This window comes from Bacillus rossius, chromosome 2 (assembly GCF_032445375.1).
Source record: "Bacillus rossius redtenbacheri isolate Brsri chromosome 2, Brsri_v3, whole genome shotgun sequence".
Classification (NCBI taxonomy): Eukaryota; Metazoa; Arthropoda; class Insecta; order Phasmatodea; family Bacillidae; genus Bacillus; species Bacillus rossius.
Window position 1 is genome coordinate 124,194,571 of NC_086331.1, and position 22,541 is coordinate 124,217,111.

A 22,541-nucleotide genomic window follows, 5' to 3' on the forward strand; every position below is an offset into this window, starting at 1 on the left:
GTGTATTTTTTGTAGTTGTGTAAATGTATAAACTAAGAGGAGTTAAGGCCAAATGTGTCAGTATAAATAACCACAGATGTTTCTAATGTAATCCTGTATGTTTCTCCTTCAAAACTTTGTGGTGTATATTAAATAAATTCTTAAAACAGATAATTTGTTCTTTTAGTAATAAACATGATATACTTCATAATCTGTTTATAAACTATAATCACAGTGTCCATGAGCTAAAATTTACTTAACAGTCCCAAGACAAAATATTCAAAAAGCTTATGTTCTGTGGCCAGATTAAAGTTTAAATGATGTACAGCCATACCAGGAATATGTAGCTGCAGGTGTGTATCTACAAGAAGTTACATATCACCAGGGGACTACATCAGTCACATGGTTTGCTAGACTGTTAACTTAGGAGTGGTGAATTGGAAGAATCAATCTGGTTTCCTTAATCAGTGCCATATGAGCATGATTGACCTAGCTAGGACTTGGATGCCAGCTGAAAATTCACACCTGCAATAGCTGTGATGTTTGCCACATACTAATGTTATATATCTGTCTGTTTAGAGAATGAGACACATCCCATGGTGGTTACACATAGACAATAAAACAAACATCACAAAGAACTTGTAATTGAGTTGTGTTTGTAGGCTTTTGAAATCTGTGCAAAGGACTTGATTAAAACTTTCCCTTATTTTTAAAATAAACAAAAAATAGCTTCCTTGCATACATTATGACTCAGAGTTACTACGTGGTGATACACATACTGTACCAGACACATTCGACACTATTGATGTAGTTTGGCTAGCGATATTATCTTTTTTTATATATACAGAAACTTGCAACTGTGTATTCCTGGCATTGTTGCATTTAATGTTGACTTTAATTTGGTAACTGTAGTTGAACTTTCCTGACATTTTGTCTCAGGGCTGTTCTGCTTCTTTTAGCTGAAAGAAGTTATAGTTACACTGTCTACACAGAATTCTAAGACAGCCTGAACATACATTTATTATGAAATGACACTTTAGGCAATTAATTCTTTGAGATAATAAAACCATGAAAATAGCAAAGCTCCAATTTTTTCCCCCCATGATTGTTTCTGGCCTGTGTTTTTAATTGCTTATGTTTATGTATGTTCTTGAAGATTATGTTAATGTATGTAAATATATTTTTTACAGTTATTTTCAAGATGGACTGAAAACAATCCAGCATTTTGGTAGTTATGTGGCTGATCTTTCAATCAAACTTCAAAAAATTAGACAAAAGCAGGATGAAGAAAGGCGAAAACTCACTGAACTGAGGACTCTTTTAAGAAGTGCTCCTGGCCTAGACAAAGAAGTATGTATTTTTTGGTAATGGGGGTATGTGTGTGTTTGGCATGAATGTCAAGAAAATGTCAATATTTGAACACTGTTACTATTCATATTCAATTTAAACTAATGTCATTATTACATATATCTGAAATTTGAGATTGTCAAGTGATGTAACAATATATTTTTTTCTTTTGCAGTTTCTTATGTTTGACTATACCAGCTTACATAAAATCGAGGTTTAGGAAGTATTCCTAGTTTAGGTGCTAAAGATGTCCTTTGACCGTTATATATGTATATGTATAATTCTTTGCTTCAATCAATTTTATTATACTTGTATTTACATAGCTTGTGACAGCTGTTTGGCAAGATCATTAGGTTAATTACTACTTGTTCTGTATACGTGTAAAACTTTGAGAGTATTTATCCAGTTTTATGTACAGCTGCTTCCTCTTTGATCCTTCCAAACCAAGAGTTTCTCTATCATATTTGTAACCAGTGTATTCCACTGATTGTTTGAATGCCTTCAGAAGGGTATAACTTTGTTCTTTAAATTTATTTTTCCACCCTTCAGTACCTTTGTTGGTTTGCTGCCTGCTATCTCCACAGTACCAGTCATTGGCAGGAATATTTGGATTTTGCAACCATTGATGTATAAAGTAGTCAAAGACTGTTAAATGTGTGCCATGCATATTTATTGACGTGGAAATAGCACCACTTTATGGTACAACGTGGGAAGTTCGAAAGATGTGAGGAAATCAATAACTCTTTCTGATTCCATCCCAGTAAACATTACAAAAAGTAGGTTGTACATTTCCCTGTATTTTGTTGGGCAGAGCAAACGATACTGGGGCGATGTTCGTCTGGTCTTCTGTACTGTCAAGGTCTGTATGAATTGTGTAGAGCTAGGGGAGCTGCTTGCTGCACTAGTGATCGGTTGTATTGACAATTTAGTACCCTTTTGCATTTGACTGTCCTCTACATTTCTCTCTCTTTCTTAAATGCAAAGCCAACTAGTTTTCTCATTTGTATTCTTATTAATTTTATATGGATGTTTATTGAGCACACCATACTGTTTCCTTTATCTGTCTTGGTTATGGCCAATTGATCCATCTCAAAGTATATTTAATTCAATGTAATCAGCACCCATAGTAATGAGGATAACAGAAGCATATGGTTGAAGGCCTGGAGGAGTGAGTGAAACAGGGTAAAACCAACTACATCTGTGGGTGCAACTTTCCAACCCATTCCATGGAGGGTGCTACCAGCCTACTCTTTGTACCGGGGTGCAATTTTCATTGCTCGGTCTAAAATGACTTTTTTTTCCACCGTAAAAATCAATTCTCTTTTGTATTTTGATGAATTGGTTTTATTTTTTATTTGTTTTAATCATAGTGTAGTAAACAGTTAATGGTTGTCATGTTTCTTCCATTTTATATTTGATTTATTTATTGTGTATTTTGTTTGTGAGGTAAACAGTCAGTGGACATATTATAAACACAAACTATTGTCACATTACAAAACAACTGCCAAACACTCATATAAAATGCTAAGAGACACATGCAGATATAAGGACATACATTTAGTCTATAGAGAGAAAAAAAAATTAAGTTTTGTCAATATTATGTTGTAACAATTTGAATTAATTATTATGATAAAGTTTTTGTCTCATGTCCTTGACTAGGAGATGTTTACTTTCATAATTAAAACACATGTTCTAAAGTCGTTAAATTTTGATCAACCTGTCATTTAATTTGTTATGAACAGAGTAAAAGTGAATTTCTGAGAAAAAAGGTTGGGTTTTATTTCATGTCGTGACTGTGAGTTTATCAGTCATTGTTGTGAGCTGATCCATGTCGGACGTGTTTTGCACACGGTCTGAGGTGTTCATGATCTATCTTAATGTGATCAGTTGTTTGGTGAATTGAATATTAATTCCTCACTTTTAGACCAACCTGACTTCCGTTTTTTTTTTAACACCCCAAAACAATACAATAGTTCTTGATCCAGTTCTAGAATATCAGTTTATCATGTTTAAATCACCGCCAAAGAAGACAGGAGGTAATTATGCTTGTTATTTTAAACCATATAATACAGATGTTGGTAAATTTGAAGTGCATAAATTAGATAATCAAATAACAACTGTTGAATTGTTGTGTACTAAGGTCAATGACCTTCAAAGTGAAAATATGATTTTAAATATTTTGCTTGTAGACTCATACAAAGAAACTGCCGCAATCAGACAAGAACTGCTTCACTTAAGGCAAAGCTTATTATGTAAAAAGTTTGGTGAAAATACAAATAGTCAGACGTTAAAGAAACCCATGAGCTTGAAGAAGGATGTAGGTTCTGAAACATCCTGTGGCGCTGGTAACGGTACTTTGTCTCGTGACCGACATTCAATGCAGCTTAAAAAACATGTCATGAGCAGCTTGAGTAACTGCCAGCACATTGATGATGATAATGGCGGCTTCACAATTGTGCAATATGCATGGAAGCCTAGAACAAAGACCAACACTGAAGCCAAAAACAATCAGGAATGAAAGAAAGTGGGGAAAAGGAACATCCCTACACTAAAAACTGTTAGTCAACCTGGTCCAAAAAAAATCAACGCTCTGTTTGTTACAAGATTCGATCCCTCAGTCCAAGATCATAAAATTGTAGAGTATATTTCCAGTAAACTCAATTTGCTCCATGTTAAAGTATCCAAACTCAAGACCAAATTTGATTTCTGTGCTTCCTTCCACATTTCAGTTCTTGAAGAAGATTTTAATAGAATAATCAACATAGTATTTTGGCCCAGCAGATGCTTATCAGCTCCTTTTACTGGACTCTTCACCCCGATAAAATAATTAACAACAATTCTTCCCCTGACAATACTGTCAACACAGGCAGGGCTAGTCCTAAACCATTACTAACCAACGGCTCCTTTTTGACCCAATCTCAGATGCCTGGAGGAGAATCTTGATAAATTTCTGTGTAGTCTAACATAAAGGAGTTTGTTCTTTATCAAAACTTAAGAGGTCTAAGAACCAAGGTCATTGAATTTGTCAATAATCTATTGCATATTGATAATGCCTCATTTTTAGAATTGATAGAAACCCTGCACTAACTTCGTTGGAAAGAGGAGAAGGGTTTTGATCACAGTAAACAAACAAAAATTCAATAATGTAATATCTACTCATGAATTTGACCACCTTGGAATTGAAGCGGTCTGGATAACATTAAAAACCCATCAAGATAAATTTTTATCCGTTGGGGATATATTTATAATCTCCTTTAAACAACACCTTCAACATATACAGCTTATTTTGAAGAAATTGAAGATAAGTTTGTGAATTAGTAATATAATCTATTAATAATCAGTGATTTTAATGTGCCAGGTTTCGACTGGACTCAAATGCACGCTCAAATTATACTACAGTCCAATATCAAATCTAAAGCCTGTGATTTATTTAACTTTATTTCAGCAAGGGGTTTATCTCAGATAAACTCCTTTTAGCCTTCCATTCAACAACTAGATCTATGCTTTACTAAGATTGACCTCTGTTCGGTTAGTAAACCTCTGAATGCCCTGGTAAAAGAAGACAAGTTACATCCTGCTATTGAGGTCAACATTAAATTCAACGTAGTGTCAAAAAATTAAAATACATCTTCATTTATAAACTACAAGACTGGAGACTATCTAGGACTATACAATGCTCTCAGATACCATGACTCGGTCATCTATAATACTAGTGATATTAATACTATGGTTGATCATTTAACATCTACAATGAATAAGCTCATAAAATTATATATACCTATTACTGTAAAGAAAAGATTGAATATCCACAATGGTATTCCAAACATCTTATTAAGTCTCTAAAGTTGAAAAGATATTGTCATAAATTATACATACACAATATGAATCCTTACTACTATTCCTCATTTTCTCAATACTACAAAGAAGCTAAGTCACTGTTATTTAGAGATAAAAATAATTGGCTTTCCTATGTATGTTAACAACAAAATTAAGCAAAACCAAAAAAAAAAATTGTGGAACTTCATTAAAATATGAGAAAGGTTTATGATCAACAAATTTCTCTTGAAGTCAATGACTCGGTAACAAATAACCATTTACTATTTATTTGTTGAGTGAGCGACTGTGTAACTGGTACTCTGCACATATCTACATAGTAATAATATCACATTACTATAATCATGGTGGTTCCACTAATGAACTCTGGTAGTAGTTATAGACATTGCAGATCATTGCACGTGCATCCAATTCTAAGACTTGGACTTCTTTCTCTATACTGAACTTTGCCAGTAAGTGTGTATTTATTTTAAAATGTTCAAGTTCATAGAATCTGTTGATGGTGCTAGGATGGCCATGGCTTTTTTTTTAATGTTTTTCTGTTAGTGGCTCTTTTACATATATAAATTACTGTATTTTCTTGGAAGTGAAATACTAAGGAACTTTTAGAAGAGAATTTATTTTTAGCTTATATGAAGGTAATTTTTCTGTAGTATCCTATATATTTTTCTAGGAAACTTAGATTGGTATGTGCCTTGACAGTATAATGACTGTGATATCTGCTTTGATTATAAAACAGTTAAGACATTCATAATTTTTGCATTCAACTATTTGCTGTCATAGCTGAAACATTTTTAAAGGCATTATTCTGCTTGTATTTCATTACAGGCAATGAACGTTAGTGGGTCATCAGAAAAGGGTGCTGGATATTCTCTTCATCAGCTGCAAGGAGACAAGCAACATGGGGTAACTCGCTCTGGACACCTACTTAAAAAATCTGAAGGAAAGATGAGGAGAGTATGGCAGAAACGAAGGTGTAGAGTTCAGGCTGAGGGATTTCTTGACATATGTCATGCTGATGAATCAAAGCCTCCTACAAGAGTCAACTTGCTAACCTGCCAAATAAAACTTGTTCCAGAAGATAAACGTTGTTTTGACCTTATATCATGTAAGTATGTGTATAGACTGCAATTATAAATCATAGATAAAAAATGATTAACAATTTTAACCCTAAAATGTCTTGTCTTGAAATTTGTTTTGAAGTTCATACTGTGCTATTGTTTGGTAAGGATATTTTTGTTTTAGATAATAGAACGTATCACTTCCAAGCAGAAGATGAAAATGATCAACGTGCATGGATGTCTGTAATAGTAAACTGCAAAGAAGGAGCACTTATGAGAGCATTTGATGACAGTGGAAAGTCAGGTGGAAATAAAGTTAACCCAAGTTTTTTAGAGCTTCAACAAGCTATTATACGCTACGTTCAAAGGATACCTGGAAATGATAGATGTTGTGACTGCAATTCTCTAAATGGTAACTATTTGTGAGTGTTGAAATATATTATTTTGCTAAAATTACTTTGTGATAATTTTTAATTTTTATTTACAAATAAAAATAAATAAATGTTGTTCACTTTTAAATAATGTTAAGAACAATTTAATACCACCATTGATACAAACATTTTTAAAGATATTTCTGTGTCCTAAAATGCTACCAACAATATAATTTCTAAAAAGGTTATTAGTACACAACTTTTTGAATTGAACTCATTTGCAGAAATCAATCTACTTTTTCTTCCTCTTTAAAATCTTCAACACAGTCTTTTATTTTAAGTTGTGTTTAGACAGTATTTTCATTGCTGGTGTAGCTATAATCACATACATAAATACATAACTAGGCAACTAATTTTTTTGTTTTCTTTGAGGTAACTCTTCAGATAAAGGTATATGTACTTCAGTAACTTTGGATGTGCTAACAGTATTTTTGTAGATTGAGGCAAAATCTTCATAGCAAAATTTTAGCTGGTTATCTGGATGATAAATCAAAACCTTCAGAAACCAAATCATCCTTTGCATTCTTTGATGTGCTGTTATATGTTTTCACTCTCAAAACTAAAGTGTTTATAATTGGAAAATAATTTAGATTTTATATATTATTAAAGTGCCCAGGTTTGTGTTTTTGTAGTGTGTTTAGTGTCAGCCATTCTAAGTCCCAGATCTGATTGGCTGGTACTAAAATTATATTAATAATTTAAATATATTAATGTTTGTTTTGTTTGTAGATGCAACATGGCTGTCAACAAATTTTGGAATAATAGTGTGCATTGAGTGCTCTGGTATTCACAGAGACCTAGGAGTGCATATATCCCGTATACAGTCATTGACATTGGATAATGTGGGCACTTCTCAGTTGCTTTTGGCACGTTTCATGACAAACAACTTGTTTAATGAAGTGATGGAGGCTACGCTTCAGCCCAGCTTAAAACTGTCCCCGTCTAGCACAATGTGAGTACCTATGTAATTAATACTAGTCAAAAAAATTGGGGCATGATAGATCTGGTGGGAGATAGTAAGTGGTTTCACTAATTTCCGATAATATTATTAATATAATAATATTATCGAAATCTTTCATACTGATATGAAACCAGATATAATATGTTTTTACTGGATGTAATTTGTTAGAGATTGGGAGCTCTTGTAAGTCTTAAGAAGGTAGCTAATAAGATGTAATGAGTTGAGGTGGTACAGTGGTAATTCATTTGGCTCGAAGACCCAAGTTCGAATCCCAATCTGGCGAGCCTGATTTCGGTTTGAAAGGTTTCCTGAAATCACTCCAAGAAAAATGCTGTGATGGTTCCTGTATAGAGGCTTTGGCAGATTCTTTCCTCAATATCCCTGATTTGAATTGTGTATTGTAGTACCATCTGTAATGATCTTGTTGACAAGTCATTGTGTCCAAATAAAAATAAATTTAACAGACCTAAATAATACGCACCTATGCCTATTTATAATCTTAATCCAACATCGAGGTCGCAATCTCTTTCATCGATATGAACTCGCAACCCTGTTCCTCAAGTTCGTGAAAGTGGGTGGTATTTTCTTGCAAAATACCAGAGAGCTAGAATGTTCTATCATTTGTCTAACCTAAACTGACTGAAAGAGCTGAACACATATCAATTTTTCCAATAACTATGTGATGTTTCGAGTTGACTCAAGACTTAGAAATAGTCGTGAATAGAGGTGCAGAGATGCCAAGTACTACGGATTTTCCATAGTTTCTACAATTTTCGTTACTTGACTACGGAAATACGGATGGTAGGTTAAAACTACGGATTTAATGCATTTTATGGTTTTTCGGTTTGTTTAAATCACGTCGCAGCAATTTGCGGTATTGTGTTCGTGGTTCCATAGATATATGCATGTGTGATGTCACACTTGTTAAACAAAATGCCCTAGACTCACGTTTTGTAACATTTTATTTTCAAGTGTCCAGTAATGACTCAATATATCTATGCCGTTTCGTTTTGCTTTGTTATTTTCCGGTGTGTCGGTTAGGTTATGTGTGTATTGATTCCGTGTGTATGCTACACTACATTTGGCGTGTTATTTGCGATATAATGACAGAAAATGTTGAAACTTAAAAGTTCTCTCACTGAAAATATGTGCGAGCCTTCAAGTTCAAAGAAATCTAGCGGGCTACCGAATCAGTAGTATCGGAGATCTTACACAGATGAATATCCATACCTACAACCTTCAAAAACGTCTACAAAGTGTTTTGTGAGACGTGCAAGTGTGATTTTTCTGTAAAACACGATGGACGCGATGATTGTAGGCGTCATGTCGCATCCAAAAAACATGAAGAAAATGGTCGCCTTAGAGGTCAGTGTAAACCACTTAACTCTTTTTTCACATCTGCTGAAGACACGAGTGTTATTCATGTAGAGTGTTATTTCACACGATTTCTCATTGAACACAATTTGCTGTTATCAGCAGCTGATCATGCAAAACCGTTATTTAAAGCAATGTTTACTGACTCAAAGATAGCAGACAAATATTCGTGTGGGAGAACAAAAACCACTGCAATTGTGAAGAGCATGTCTGATGAAACGGTCACAGGTATTTTAAATAGGATTCAGAACACATTCTTTTCTTTGGCAACAGACGGAAGCAATGACAATAATGATTGTAAATTGTATCCTTTTGTGGTTACATATTATTGTGAAGTAATGGAACAGGTTATGACACTTCAGCTTTCACTCGTTGAGCGTTTTGACAACACAGGGGAAGGAATATTTAAGATATTAGACGAGTTGAAAATTATGTCATTGAAGTGGGAAAATTGTGTGTCATTTGGATGTGATAATGCCAACACCATGATTGGCAAGAATAAGGGTGTTCTTTCATTTCTGAAGCAGCAGCATCCTGCAATGATAATACGGGGCTGTGTGTGTCATATGCTTCATTTGGCATCAAAGAAAGCAACAAAAACATTGGAATTTGCTTTCAATGTTGAATCATTCTTGGTAGATGTATATTTTTATCTTGAAAAGAGCTCTAAAAGAAAAATGCATTTGAAAGTTTGCAAGAGATGTGTGAACCTGAACTTAAAAGCCATAAGATACTGAAGCATGTTAGCACTAGGTGGTTATTTTATCTAAATTGCAAGTTTACTTTAATTTAAGGCTGTGTTTTGATTGTTTTATGTGTTTAACAGACATTATTTGTTCAAATACGGTATCAACTCTCCCCAGTTTCCTATTTCAGAAAATGTTTCATAAAATAATATTGGTATTTCTACCAGGAAAATCGTTTCAATGGCACCATTTTACACTTACTAAACAAAATTTTCCTGGGGGAGGTTCCCCGGCCCCCCCTTCCTTTTCACTCTTTATTATGCCATACTGACAGGCACTCCACAAGGTTGGCATCTCTGGAGGTGGGAGATTTCTAATTGCAGTTAATAAATTGAATGTAAGTTAATGTTACAATTTTAACCTTGTGGGTTGAATAAAATTTCTTGTTAGGGAATTCATTTCTGAGCAACATTTACAACCCTCAGAATGTTCTTTTTAAATATTTTAATTTAATATTATTAAACAGTGGCTAGGTGCTACCCTTACAGGTTAACTTAACAGACCATAACCAGAATAAACTGATAAATATACACCATAATTGTTGTGTAACACTAAAAGAACACCTAAGTAATGCTATAATTTGTTTGTAAAAATTTTTGATAATATAAACAGGTTGGGTACTGTTATTTTTAGGTTTAAACTGCTCTTAAAAAAATATTGTATTCAATACTCATGAGGTTTTATTGTGGTCAGAAAACAGCTTAACACAAAACTCTGTAGTTAAACATTTTCAGAGTCAATATGAATGAAGTAAGATATTTAATGTGTAGCAGTTTTTTGATATCCTTGCATAAATAAAGTTATACTGGTAGTTCTACATTTATTTTAACATAAACTAGTATGTACTGAGTCAAACCAATTGATTCGCAAGGTATGTATAGGGCAATATATATATATCGTAATATTTAGTTGAACTAGATTAGATAATACATCAATTACTTGTTTGCACTTAATCAAGCTTATTAGCTTAGTGACACTCGGTAACTCGTTCAGTCTCTCTCTCTCTCACTCTCTCTCACTCTCTCTCACACTCTCACTCTCTCTCACTCTCTCACTCACTCTCACTCTCTCTCTCTCTCTCTCTCTCTCACTCTCTCACACTCTCTCACACACTCACTCTCTCACTCACTCTCTCACTCACTCACTCTCACTCTCTTTCTCACTCACAAACTTCATGTACCTACTTAAATTATTGTAGAAGTAGCCATTTTATTTTGTCATATAGCTTTATAGCCATTTTTGAAGGAACCAATGAATTTTATTTTTCTAAACATTTGTTTAGTGTAAAGAAACAGCTATGTTAAAAACTGTGTAACTAATGTTTTGTGTAGTGAGGGAACTAAACTTTATTGCTGAACAGCAAATTATTTGTCATTTTTCTCTATGTATCATATACAGTATTTATCTTATAAAGTCAGTCTTATGTAAGCTTTTACTAAGGAAGATCGCAGGCTTTCGCGGCCATTGTCTGAAGTAGCTTGGCTTCTGGGTTGTAGCAGCGTCCAAGGCGAATATATCACCTTTGTGATATATTTGCCTTGGACACGGCTACAACCCAGAAGCTAAGCTAATTCTTTTACTAAGGAATTAAGATTTGTAATATATTTAGTTTTTAGTTAGGTTAGAAGAAAAAGGAAAAAAAATCAAATTTAAAAAAAAAAGAAAACATTTAATAAATGCCCTTTCAGAAGAACAACAAAAGGAAATGATGAGCATGGTGGATATTTTATTTTCTCATGATAAATTCCTACATTGCACTGACTGGCACTGAATGGAGTGGTTTCCATGTTAAAGTTGCAAATTGCATTTAAATTTCACACTAATTTCTATAATAATCTACAAAGTTAATTTTGCTTCTCTTCTACTGGAATTATCTGGATATGATTTCACATATTGAAAAGAACTGACAACATGTGCTATAAAAGAATACAAAATGCAGGGAGAAAAAACTAAATAATGAATGTACTGATAATTATGTAGTATGTCAAAGTCCTTCTACATACATGGGGGGGGGAGGGGCAAAAAAAAAGACTGAGAGTGTGCTGCCATTTGTAGACGTAGTAGAGAGTTTTCCCGCTAGATGGGGTTAGTAGATATCTTCACTAAACAGCTGTTCAGACTGCGCTAGTTCGTAGGTTTACATTTGATTGTAGTATTGTTTTTTTCTTGCGGTTCTCGTGTTCCGCCTGTGAAATCATTGTGGCAGATTTAATAGAACAAAGAGTGTATTTGAAATTTTTTTTCCTGCTTGGAAAATCGGCAACAGAAGCTTACCAAATGCTTCAACAGGCTTTCAAGGAGGATGCTATGAGCCGCACACAAGTTTTCGAGTGCTTTGGGCACTTTAAACATGGCGAGATAAGAGTTGGAGACCATGCTTGTTCTGGGCGCCCTTCAACATCTCAAAACGATGAAAACATTGAAAAAATCTGCCAAAAATTCAAGGATTATTGTTTCATGATCGACGAAATTTCAGAAGAGATAGGAGTGAGTTGGAGCTCGTGCCAGCAGATATTGACTGAGGATTTGCTATTAAGACGTGTTGCTGCTAAATTTGTTTCAGGCCTTCTCAAACAGGATCAAAAAAGTTTTGATTGAATTTGAGCCAGGACTTGAAAAAGACCAAAAAAAAGCAAGACAAGTGAGGTTGAATGTTAAGACGTTGATCGTTGTCTTTTTTGATGTTCGTAGAATTGTTCCCCCAGGCCATACTGTTAACCAGCTCTTTTATTTGGAAGTTTTAAGACGTTTACAAGGGGATGTGCGGAGGAAACGCCCGGAACTTTGGCGATCAGGTGACTGGTTCCTTCATGAGGACAACGCCCCCGCACACATGGCCTTATGAGTGAACCACTATTTGGCCTCTCAGGGGTGGTCTGTTGTTCCCCACCCTCCGTATTCACCAGACCTAGCCCCGTGCGAGTTTTTCCTTTTCTCGAGAATGTAGAAAAAATCTAAAAGGGAAGTGTTTTGATGATGTAGAGGCGGTAAAATCAGCTTTACAAAGGGCACTAGAGAATATCAATGTTGAAGAGTTACATAGGTGCTTCAAACAGTGGGAAAAAAGACTTGACAAATGGATTGCATCTAATGGAAAGTACTTTGAAGGTGACTGAAGGAATGTTGTAAAAAAGGTAACAAATTTTTTATGACAAAAACATTTTTTTGGGTCCCCCATCGTATACTGTATAAATCCGGTTACTTGTACGCATAGAACCTGACAGAGAACCTTAGGTGGTCTATCACTGGTTGACTCACCATTTTAAAATTTTATATTTTGTATCCTTTTAAACTTATATTTTGACAGTTCATAACCACTATTATTTAATTTTTATGCACATATATTAATAATGGTGGCCATTTTGAACTCGCCTATGGTAAGTTTTATATATAAGAATGGGACAGAATATGAGATGTTAAGCATATCATAAGGTACAGTTTTATGTTCTTTAATTCTAAAATATATCCTTCAACAATATGGTCATAGTATATGTATGTTACAATTGCTAAAAAATGCATTTTTCCATAATTTTTGATTGGTAAAGAAGTTTATTTAAGATTTCAAACTATTTTTGCAAGTTCTGTGTACAAATAGCTGTATCAAAATCGTTTTATGTTTGAGACTCGTGTACTTTTTCCTACAAAGTCATAATAATTAAGTTTTTAATTTTTTTTTTCAAATTCAGAGTTGGATATCTATTGTGGGCAGGTATATATAAATCTAAATTTAGATTCAATCAAGTACTCTGTGGTAGGAAACTTCATTGTGTTCGAGATAAAAATGGTAAAGAGATATGGCCATGCCAAACTCATGAATGATTGAGAACAATGTATTTAATGAGGCATGTGTGATTCCATAATTTTATACCATATTTTTTTATTGGATGCAGTTATACTGGTAGTCAAAATGTAAAAAAGCTTTATTAACAACTTAAAGAAGTATGACCATTATTATTCTAAGTAGTATATTAAAGACAGGGTACATAGGTTTTAACAGTGACAATTAGTTTACACCATATTATAATATAATCACAAATTTTTACAGTTTGTGATTTACAATAAATTGATTTTGTAAAAGCTTTTTTATTTTCTTATGATTGTTTAACATTTTATTTTTGTATTATTGTTTCATCACATAATGATCCTGAAATGATGTGTGACTGTCCAATGTATATGATTATTTCTGAGATGCTGAGGTTTTTCAGCATTTTCATGAGTGACATTTGTACTCTGCCTGTACATGACATCTTGATTGATATTCTAGGTACAACTGATTTGTAGAATTTCACATAGTCTTTTTTTTTTTTCGGTAAATTAATATCTTCAATGACTGCTAAGCATCTATGCCATTATACATGCAGGCTACGTTTGGGACAGCTTTGGTTACTTGAGATTCTCATATTCTTATGACTTAAATGTTAAGTAGATTCTCATCCTATTTTCTGAAAGTGAAATGCACTGGTGAAATGCCTGTGTCTCAGGAAGTTGCTAGCAGCTGTCGAACCTACATGCCATCTCCTCTGATTGAGAAATAATTCTCTCTCATTAACAAATACGCAATGCTGGGTGAAGTTTGAAAATTTTGAAGTGAACCATAATTATGGGTTCAGTTTTTGGTATAATGTTCACATATTGTAATGGTAATAAATAGAGTTTTACGAATTTTGAACTTATGAAATATTTACGCCAATTCATCAAATTTGATACAGTAGATTCGCTTATCCAACATAAACAGACTGGCAGAAAGTCCGATAAGGGAAATCGTCAGATATTGGGGAGGTGTTAAGTGAAAGCCTATAAAACAGCAAACTATGTTATAACTTTACAACAAAACAACAGAAAAAATAACTGAAAAAATTAACCTACATTTACAGAACTGTATGAAGTTAAATACAGTACTTAAAAACTTTATGCCTGTGATGGTTTAAAGAAGTTTTTGATCATAGTCAGAACGTCATATAACACAGAATGTTGGATAAGTTAAGGCCACATAAATGAGATGCTACTATATATGTTAAAAGTAGAATATTTGTTGAAATGAGACTGTTATACGAAGAGTCAAATAGCATCCCAATAATTGAGTCTATTCAATTATTTTTTATGTGTACATTACATCCATGTGAAGCTACCTTCCACAAGCTCAAATTTAAAATATGTATTTTCATGGAAAAGTAATTCAAGAAGTGTATATTTGTGTAGTAAATCAATAAAAATATTAATTTGAATAATTTCACTTGTTTGTGGATTTACACTAACAATACATACAATATATTCCTAATGTCAAAATAAAACGTAGATGCAGAAAAGACCATGGCATTGGTTTCCTATTACTTATGTTTAATTTGAAGAAGAAGAAAATGGTATGATGTTTGTTGAAGTATGGTTGAGAAAACTGGCTACTGTCCTATCTGTGGCATACAAACAAATTTCATTGGTTCATTTTTCCAAAAAAAAAAAAAAAATATCCATGGGTTCTGTTCGTTTGAAGATTTTTTTCTCCGGGTTCAGTTCATTTGGTTCAATTCAGAGTTCTTCCTCACAATCCTCTTTTGCTGTTTGGATGGCACCATGGAGAGGTCTCCTCTGGCTGTGATTTTGGTTCAGGAGAGGAAGAAGAAAACAGAAAAGACTTCACTCGATACACCAGGAAAGCAAGTGGGACTGGGCTGATCATTCCAAACCTTCTAAACGTCCATCGACAAACGTGAATCCTCTTCTGTAGGGGTGTTAGATGACCTGCCCAAGGCACAATTTGAGTGCCAAGCACTCTTCACTGGGATCACGTCCCTTCGTACACACAAAACTATGCAAGGAAGTCTGTTACTTATTCCTTCTACTCTTTCTCACCTGCAGTGTCTGACGTCTATAGCACAAGGGTTGGAAGGTTGACATCCCAGAGCTGCCAACCATTACGGATTTTCCGTAATTATTACGGATTTTAACCCCGAATTACGGAATTACGGAACATCGCTAGTTTATTACGGAAACGAGGCTTTGTGCTGCATGGTAACGGAAAAATTTACGTTTCTGCTGTGCGTGTTTCGTGAACGCTGTTTGAATACTTCGCTTGGTTGCTCAAATAACGGAACTAGTAAGTGTGCGCATGTACGATGTACTGTCGAAATAAGTAAATTAATTCTCGTGTTTTCAAATAATAATGGGATGGTATTACGTCCGTTGTACGATACAACTAGTACATATCCTCGGACTTATCGTTTGAAGGCTACTTACATCACGATAATTTTTGTACGGTACTTTGGCTAACCTGTGTTGTGTTATTTTATTTCTTGAAAGCCATTTTTTTCATCCTAGTGTTTTTGTCCGGTTTTTGTCGTGTCTACAGACGTGAAATTTTTTTATGTTTTTCGATAGTGTTGTGTTCTTCAGTGCCGGTTGTAGAAATGAAGCGTGTGACAGAATAATGTGTATCTGGAAAGAAAAAAAAAAACACGCAAGTCTTCAGAACTTTCGACTTAAATATTCAAAAGAATGGCCATGCTTGTCGTTTTCAAATGTTTGGAACGCCACGGTTTTGTAATGTATGCACGTGTGACTTTTCGATTGCACATGGTGAAAGGGATGACTGTAGACGGCATATTGAATCAAAGAAACATGCAGAACATTTTAAAGCCGTGACTAGCAATAAATCTATATCTTCGTTTTTTCGCTACATCTGAAGAAACGAAAGTAACGAACGCAGTTATTGTTTACAAGTCCTTGTGTTTGTCTTGTTTGTTTACATGACATTTCTTATCGAACCAGGATAAAAGAAGCAAATAAAAAGACAGTTGTTTTAAAGTTTAACTTTGAATACATTGAATTGAAGATTCAAAATATCCAGTAAAATTATTAATATTTCTTACATATTCAGATGATTGTATTGTTCAAATAGATTTTTTTATGTATTAATTTGCATTGTATTCATATTTTTCTTTTTCTTTTGCATATTATTGTCGTTGTTTTATCTTGTGAGTGTGTTATAATGCCCCAGGAAAAATTTATCGTGCATGATTTACACGTACTTTTTTCATATACCTAATTGCCATTACTGATGGGTGTGATTTGAGGTTGGCAGCTCTGACATCCATATTCATACCCTTCAAATACTTAACTATCATCTTAACTCTTAACTAACTTAAAGTCTTCAAAATAATTATTTACTGCTTACTTATTTACATATCCTTGTAATTAATCAAATCTTGGCCTTACTTAAAAACAGGGGTACAGATTTTTTTTGTTTACCTAAAATTATTCCTTTATTTTATCTGTTACAGAGTATTTATTAACATGAATATATTAGATATAATACACATAATATATAAAAGAGATAATAATATTGCAACAACAATAAAGGAAACTACTGAAAAATTTAATGAACAAGCAATAAAACAATGAAATAGTGAGACAATCGACAACGAATTATGGATGACTAAATATATGATGATATGTAATGCTAAATAGGTTACAGGCTTTATAAGGGTAATGATAATTTATTATAATTTTAACGAAAAATTAAAATCAAATTTGTTTGAGTTTGAAATTAATCTAAAGAGTAAATAGTAATTTCTTTGGACTCTACACAAGGTTGATACTAAGCGGCTGTTGAATTGGGGCATTCTATAAGTCCTGTATTATATAAAATATAAGTACACTTGATTTTATTATAACAATTGCAAACAAAGAGTGTGTCTAAATATGCTCTATATTCAGAAAGAGAAGTTAATGAAGGTTTAGAAAAAAAAATTTTAAGTTATCAATATAATAATTTTATTTTAAATATTTTCAAGTTTATTACTGTGGGAGTTTTAATATTATTCCAAATTAAGGAACAATATTTTAATTTAGTTCTGATTAAAGCAAAATAAATATTAAAGAATAGAATCAGAGTTGGTAGCATGATAAGTGATGTATTTAATTAGAGCAAGGGTTCTACGGGAACTGGAGATTAAATAATCACTATATTGGTGAAAGTATAGTTTCAAATCTAAAATGAGGCCAAGGTCGTTTATATTAGTTCTAAAAATTAAATCTTTATCTAATTTATAGTGATGAAAAGAGAGGTTTATATTTCCTTGTAAAATAAATTATTATAGTTTTTTTTATTATTAAGGTTAACGAAATTCTGTTGGCACAACAAATAGATTTTATTTATATCATTTTGAATTGTCTTGGAGTGTTGCGATTATTCTATGAATTTTTAGATATTCAGCAAAAAGGACACCTGTATTGTGGTTCAAAACTTGTGAAATATAATCTTTAAACATGTTAAAGAGTAATGGTGACAAGGTACCACTCTAAGGGACACCTGATCTAGCCTTCAACAGAGAAGAAATATTGTTATTAATTGATACATAAGGATCTGTTATTTAAGTAGCTGGAGAACCATTTGATTAAATTCTCACTAATACCCAAGTTTGATAATTTAACAAGAAGATTTGAGTGATTAACTGTGTCAAAGGCTTTGGCAAGATCAAAATAGCAGGCATCAGCCTGCCCCCTGTTAGTTACTTCATTATAAATATGATTACGAAAAGTGATTTAAGTTGGTAGAAGTAGTCATTCCAGCTCTGAATCCATGTTGATTATCGGACAATTTATTATTAATTTGAAAATTTAAAGTTTAAAAATATTTTTTTCAAAAATTTTAGGTAAACCACTCAGTAAGGGAATGGGACTGTAATTATAAACATTTAATTTTGAGACTTTTGTGAACGGGGATTATTGTGACTATTTTCCACTGATTTGGAAAAACTTGGAATTTTAACTAGAGTTAAATAAATGTTTCAAAAGAGGTATTAGTGTGTTAGAGCAACCTTTTAGTAGAAATTGGGGATGCCATCTGAACCTGTTGATCTTAAATATTTTAGGGCTTTGATACACCAGAGATTAAGGCTTTCAAAAATGAAAGGTACTGATATTGTGCCAATATTATATTTGTTGAAGAGTACATGGTGATAGTTATTGGATTTCTTATAAACACTGGAAAATTACGGAGCAAAAACATTGGCTAATTCAAAGCTGGATGGTATGTATAATCTTTTTTAAGTATATCAACTGCAGGAGGTATTATACATTGAGATAAATTAGTAAAGCAAAAATCAAGGAGGTTTTTATAAGGCTGGGTTTTGTTATACTCTATTAAACCAAGATTAGAAGTAAAACTAATCAAATGTAGACCCTTGTTTTTAACGTATGTATGCAAGATATGAGAGGTATTGTTGAGAGACCAATCAACACCAGAAACATTAAAATCTCCTAGTAACACAATGCCATCTTGGCAGGTGACAAGTTTTTTCCTAATGATTCAAAATAGGAAGAAAATAGTTTAGGTTATGTGTCTGAGAGTAAGTAAATGTTACCAAGAGTTAAAAATTTAGTCTGAAATAATTTGATTTTCACTCAAAGAGCTTCTAGACCAGAATAGTTATGTTTACTTATTTGTTGAACTGAAATTAATTTTCTTTTGTTAGAAGCTACCAAAACACTGCCACCTCTTTTTTTTCTATGACAGTAAAGTATTTCTGTCGTTCCTGAAAATTGAAAATTGGTTGGTGAAATATTAACACTTTTGATCGCTGAACCATGTTTCTGTGAGGCAGATAATGTCATATTGAGAATTTACAAGATTTTCATAGAATTCCTTAGATTTTGTTTGCAAACCTCTAACATTTTGGTATGCAATGGAACACTAATTGGAGGCGGGATGCTTCTCCGGGAACCTCTGTGGTCATTTAAAAGCATAATGTAAGTATTTAAAGAGGGAAAATTTATTTTGGCTTGAAGAAACTGGCTCAAAAGGTACCTTAACAGCAGCATATTGAATAAATACACACTCAGATTGTCACCTTTTCATTAATTATTATATCTTACTGGAGTTATATTTATTAGTTATATTTTATTGTGTTGACACACTCAGAGGACCTAGAATGGTAATTGGTTTTTAGTGTGTTTATCTAGTAGTCAGTGGCCATAAACTAGCAACCTTGTTCTAAGTATAATTTTAGTCAAGAACAAACACAGACTGGAGTGAACTAAGACTAAATAAGACATAGATTTCACTTGTTTTATTTACTCTCAAAGCCTGGGCTAAAATGTAAACCAACAGCTGTGCAGAGTGGAGTTGGACTGAAAAAAGATAAAAAGCTTCTCTTTTGTGGAAGCTGGTGCCACAAAATAAATAACTCAAAAAATTAAAATTCTCAGTTTAATCTAGAGCTTGTAACTTTCTGATAAGTTTTTTCTTGAGTCAAAGATTTATTTAGTTACAAATTATTTATATTTCGTATGAACACTTGTGTAATGTTAACAAAAACAATTCAATATGGTGATTTCTTCTTATTGAATTTTTTGATTTCAGTCCAGTCGGATGTTTAGAATCATTTTTCCTCTGGATTCGACACTCCAGTCCACATTGTCAACTGGACTAAATTATCTCATTCCACTCCTGTTTCAGTCCAGTCCAAGTGCATTTAGGGATTCTTCAGACCACTCCATATTGGTATTTCACTCAAACCGGGGTAAGTGCATGTCGTATGTCCATAAAACATCCCTATAAGATGCTCAAGGACCAATGGACATTATGATTGGCAGTGCTAGGAACCTCTTTAAAAGTACTACGCAATGGAAAGGAACAAATTTTCTGTCTTGGAAGAATGCTGTACAGACACACACCAGCCCTATGTTACCCCACAATTAAAGTACATGTAATAACTCGCATGTTTAGAAAGTAGGTACCATGGGGATGTTGAAAATTTAATATATTTTCTTTTGAACATGTATATATGTATCTGAAAAATTGTTTCAATAAAGGCACTTGGCATAATATTGAGCCACAAAGTTTTGTATTCCCTTTTCACAGAATAATGCTGCCTTTGAATTTTACCATTGCTGCTGCTCATAAATTTATTCAAAACAGTACTAAGAAATACTTCTCATGTTTTTTGAGGAGATTCTCAAAAAAGTGACAGTCATAAATTATCAGTTCTTGTGAATTATTTTACCAACTTGGCACCAATTCACCATTGATAACGAAGACCACGCACTCCGTGTCTTATCACGTACATTTTTTCATCCTTCAATAAACTGTGTCATCCAATTTCTTTATTCTATAAGTCATTACATTTTGACTGTTATTGTAAATAATTTGCTACTGGACTTCAGTTGTAATTTCTCTTTTTTTGAACTTGCAGCATTTACACTTACACTGACTTCATTTTTTTGTATTTTTCATTGTACTTCATGAAGTATGTATTTAATTTATTTACACAAGTAAGAAGGGTGTGTGTACTTATGTACACATGTTAAGTTATACTTAAATGGCATTACAAAAAAATTAACTTTCAATCTTTAAATATCATCTATAAAAGATCTTGGCACCATTTTAGATTCTAAACTATACTTTCATCAGCACAGAGATTATTGAATTTCCAGTTCTCGAAGAACCGTTTCCCTAATCAAGTACATTTTTTTATGCTGCTGATTCAGATTCTCTCACTTTATTTGGCTTTAATTAGATCAAAATTAGAATACTGTTCATTAATTTGGAATAGAATCAACACATCTGATAGTGAAAAATAGAAGACATTCGAAACAAAATTATCAAACTTATAATTGTAAAGAATTTTCCTCAACCTAATTTTACTTCTCTTTCAGATTGCAGAGCTTATTTAGACTCCTTTTTTTGTTTATAACTGTTATAATTCCAAAATCAATTACAAATATATTTTTGATAATACTGGCCTTGGAGTGCCCCAATTCAATAGTCATTATTATCAGCTGTGTGTTCAGCCCACAAAAAAAAAAATTTCTGTAGGCTAATTTCAAAGGCTAACAAATTTAATTTAAATTTTCGATAATTAAAATTTATATATTAACATATTTTTACCTTCAAGTTATTGTTTCTTTTGTTCTATTATCGTTATCTTTATCTTTAGTTCCTGTTGTCATGTAATGTAATTATATTATGTTCCTTAATAAGTGTCCATGTGCCTGTTTTTTTTTGTTTGTTCTTTTTCGATTATCCTTTTCTTTGGTTACTTGTGATAGTGTGTGTGCCTGTTATAGTCCCTGCATCTGTGTGGTTCAGGCTGCTTATGCTGGTTGCCTAATTGTGGTAGTCCCAACTTGTTGGGGTATTCCCTTTCATGTGGTGTCTGCCTGCTTGGTGCCTACCAGTTGGCAGTGCCCACGCACTTGCAGTGACTACATTTTGTTCATTTTTTGTATTTGTTGTGCCTACTGCTAAAGTACTGGTATTGGGTATGTAACAAAAATTAAATAAATACATAAATAAATAAACAAATAAAACTTCCACAACAGTGATGAGCAAAACTTAAGTTGAAATATGGTTTTGACAACTTCTATGACTGTAGGCTAAAAGCTTGTACCGAGACTTCACAAGCAAGTGTTTGGATAGTGGCGGAAACTATGTCGAAAACTAAGGCATGTACCCGTAAGTGATTTGAAATGGAAATTTTATCGATTTAAATTTTTTGAATGACCATGCAGAATTGTATCTTTTCTATTTAAAACACCCTTTCACATAGACAGGGTTTATACCAAATTAATTATCTGTTTGTTTAGTATTTAATGAAACTGCAGAAATAAAATATTAGTTAATGTCTATATAGTTGTGCCTTAATTTAATTTTGGCACAGTTATGGCGTTTGTTTTAGTTTTTCCAATACAAGGTGTCTGTGGAACTTGCTTGGCATAAGTTTAAGGCGATTGGTGGCAAAGAATACCAAAACAAGCAATTTTTGGTTAGTAAACATGTGTCCAGAAATGCAACCCTGCAAAGTTATGCACA

At 33.1% G+C, this 22,541-nt stretch overlaps 1 protein-coding gene across 5 annotated transcripts in view; it reads left to right on the plus strand.

Moving 5' to 3' along the window:
* Window positions 1–22,541, plus strand: part of LOC134529754 (arfGAP with SH3 domain, ANK repeat and PH domain-containing protein) — an 89,904-nt gene that overhangs the window by 30,959 nt on the left and 36,404 nt on the right. For 2 of the 5 annotated variants that reach the window (XM_063364152.1, XM_063364153.1), the window contains exons 6-9: window positions 1,170–1,329; window positions 5,989–6,268; window positions 6,406–6,633; window positions 7,382–7,604. In XM_063364152.1, the coding sequence (XP_063220222.1) occupies window positions 1,170–1,329; window positions 5,989–6,268; window positions 6,406–6,633; window positions 7,382–7,604 (891 nt within the window). Of the gene's footprint in view, window positions 1–1,169; window positions 1,330–5,988; window positions 6,269–6,405; window positions 6,634–7,381; window positions 7,605–20,090; window positions 21,576–21,674; window positions 22,185–22,541 lie in introns of those variants that run through there. The other 3 variants (XR_010074695.1, XM_063364154.1, XM_063364155.1) reach the window with 3 other exon arrangements.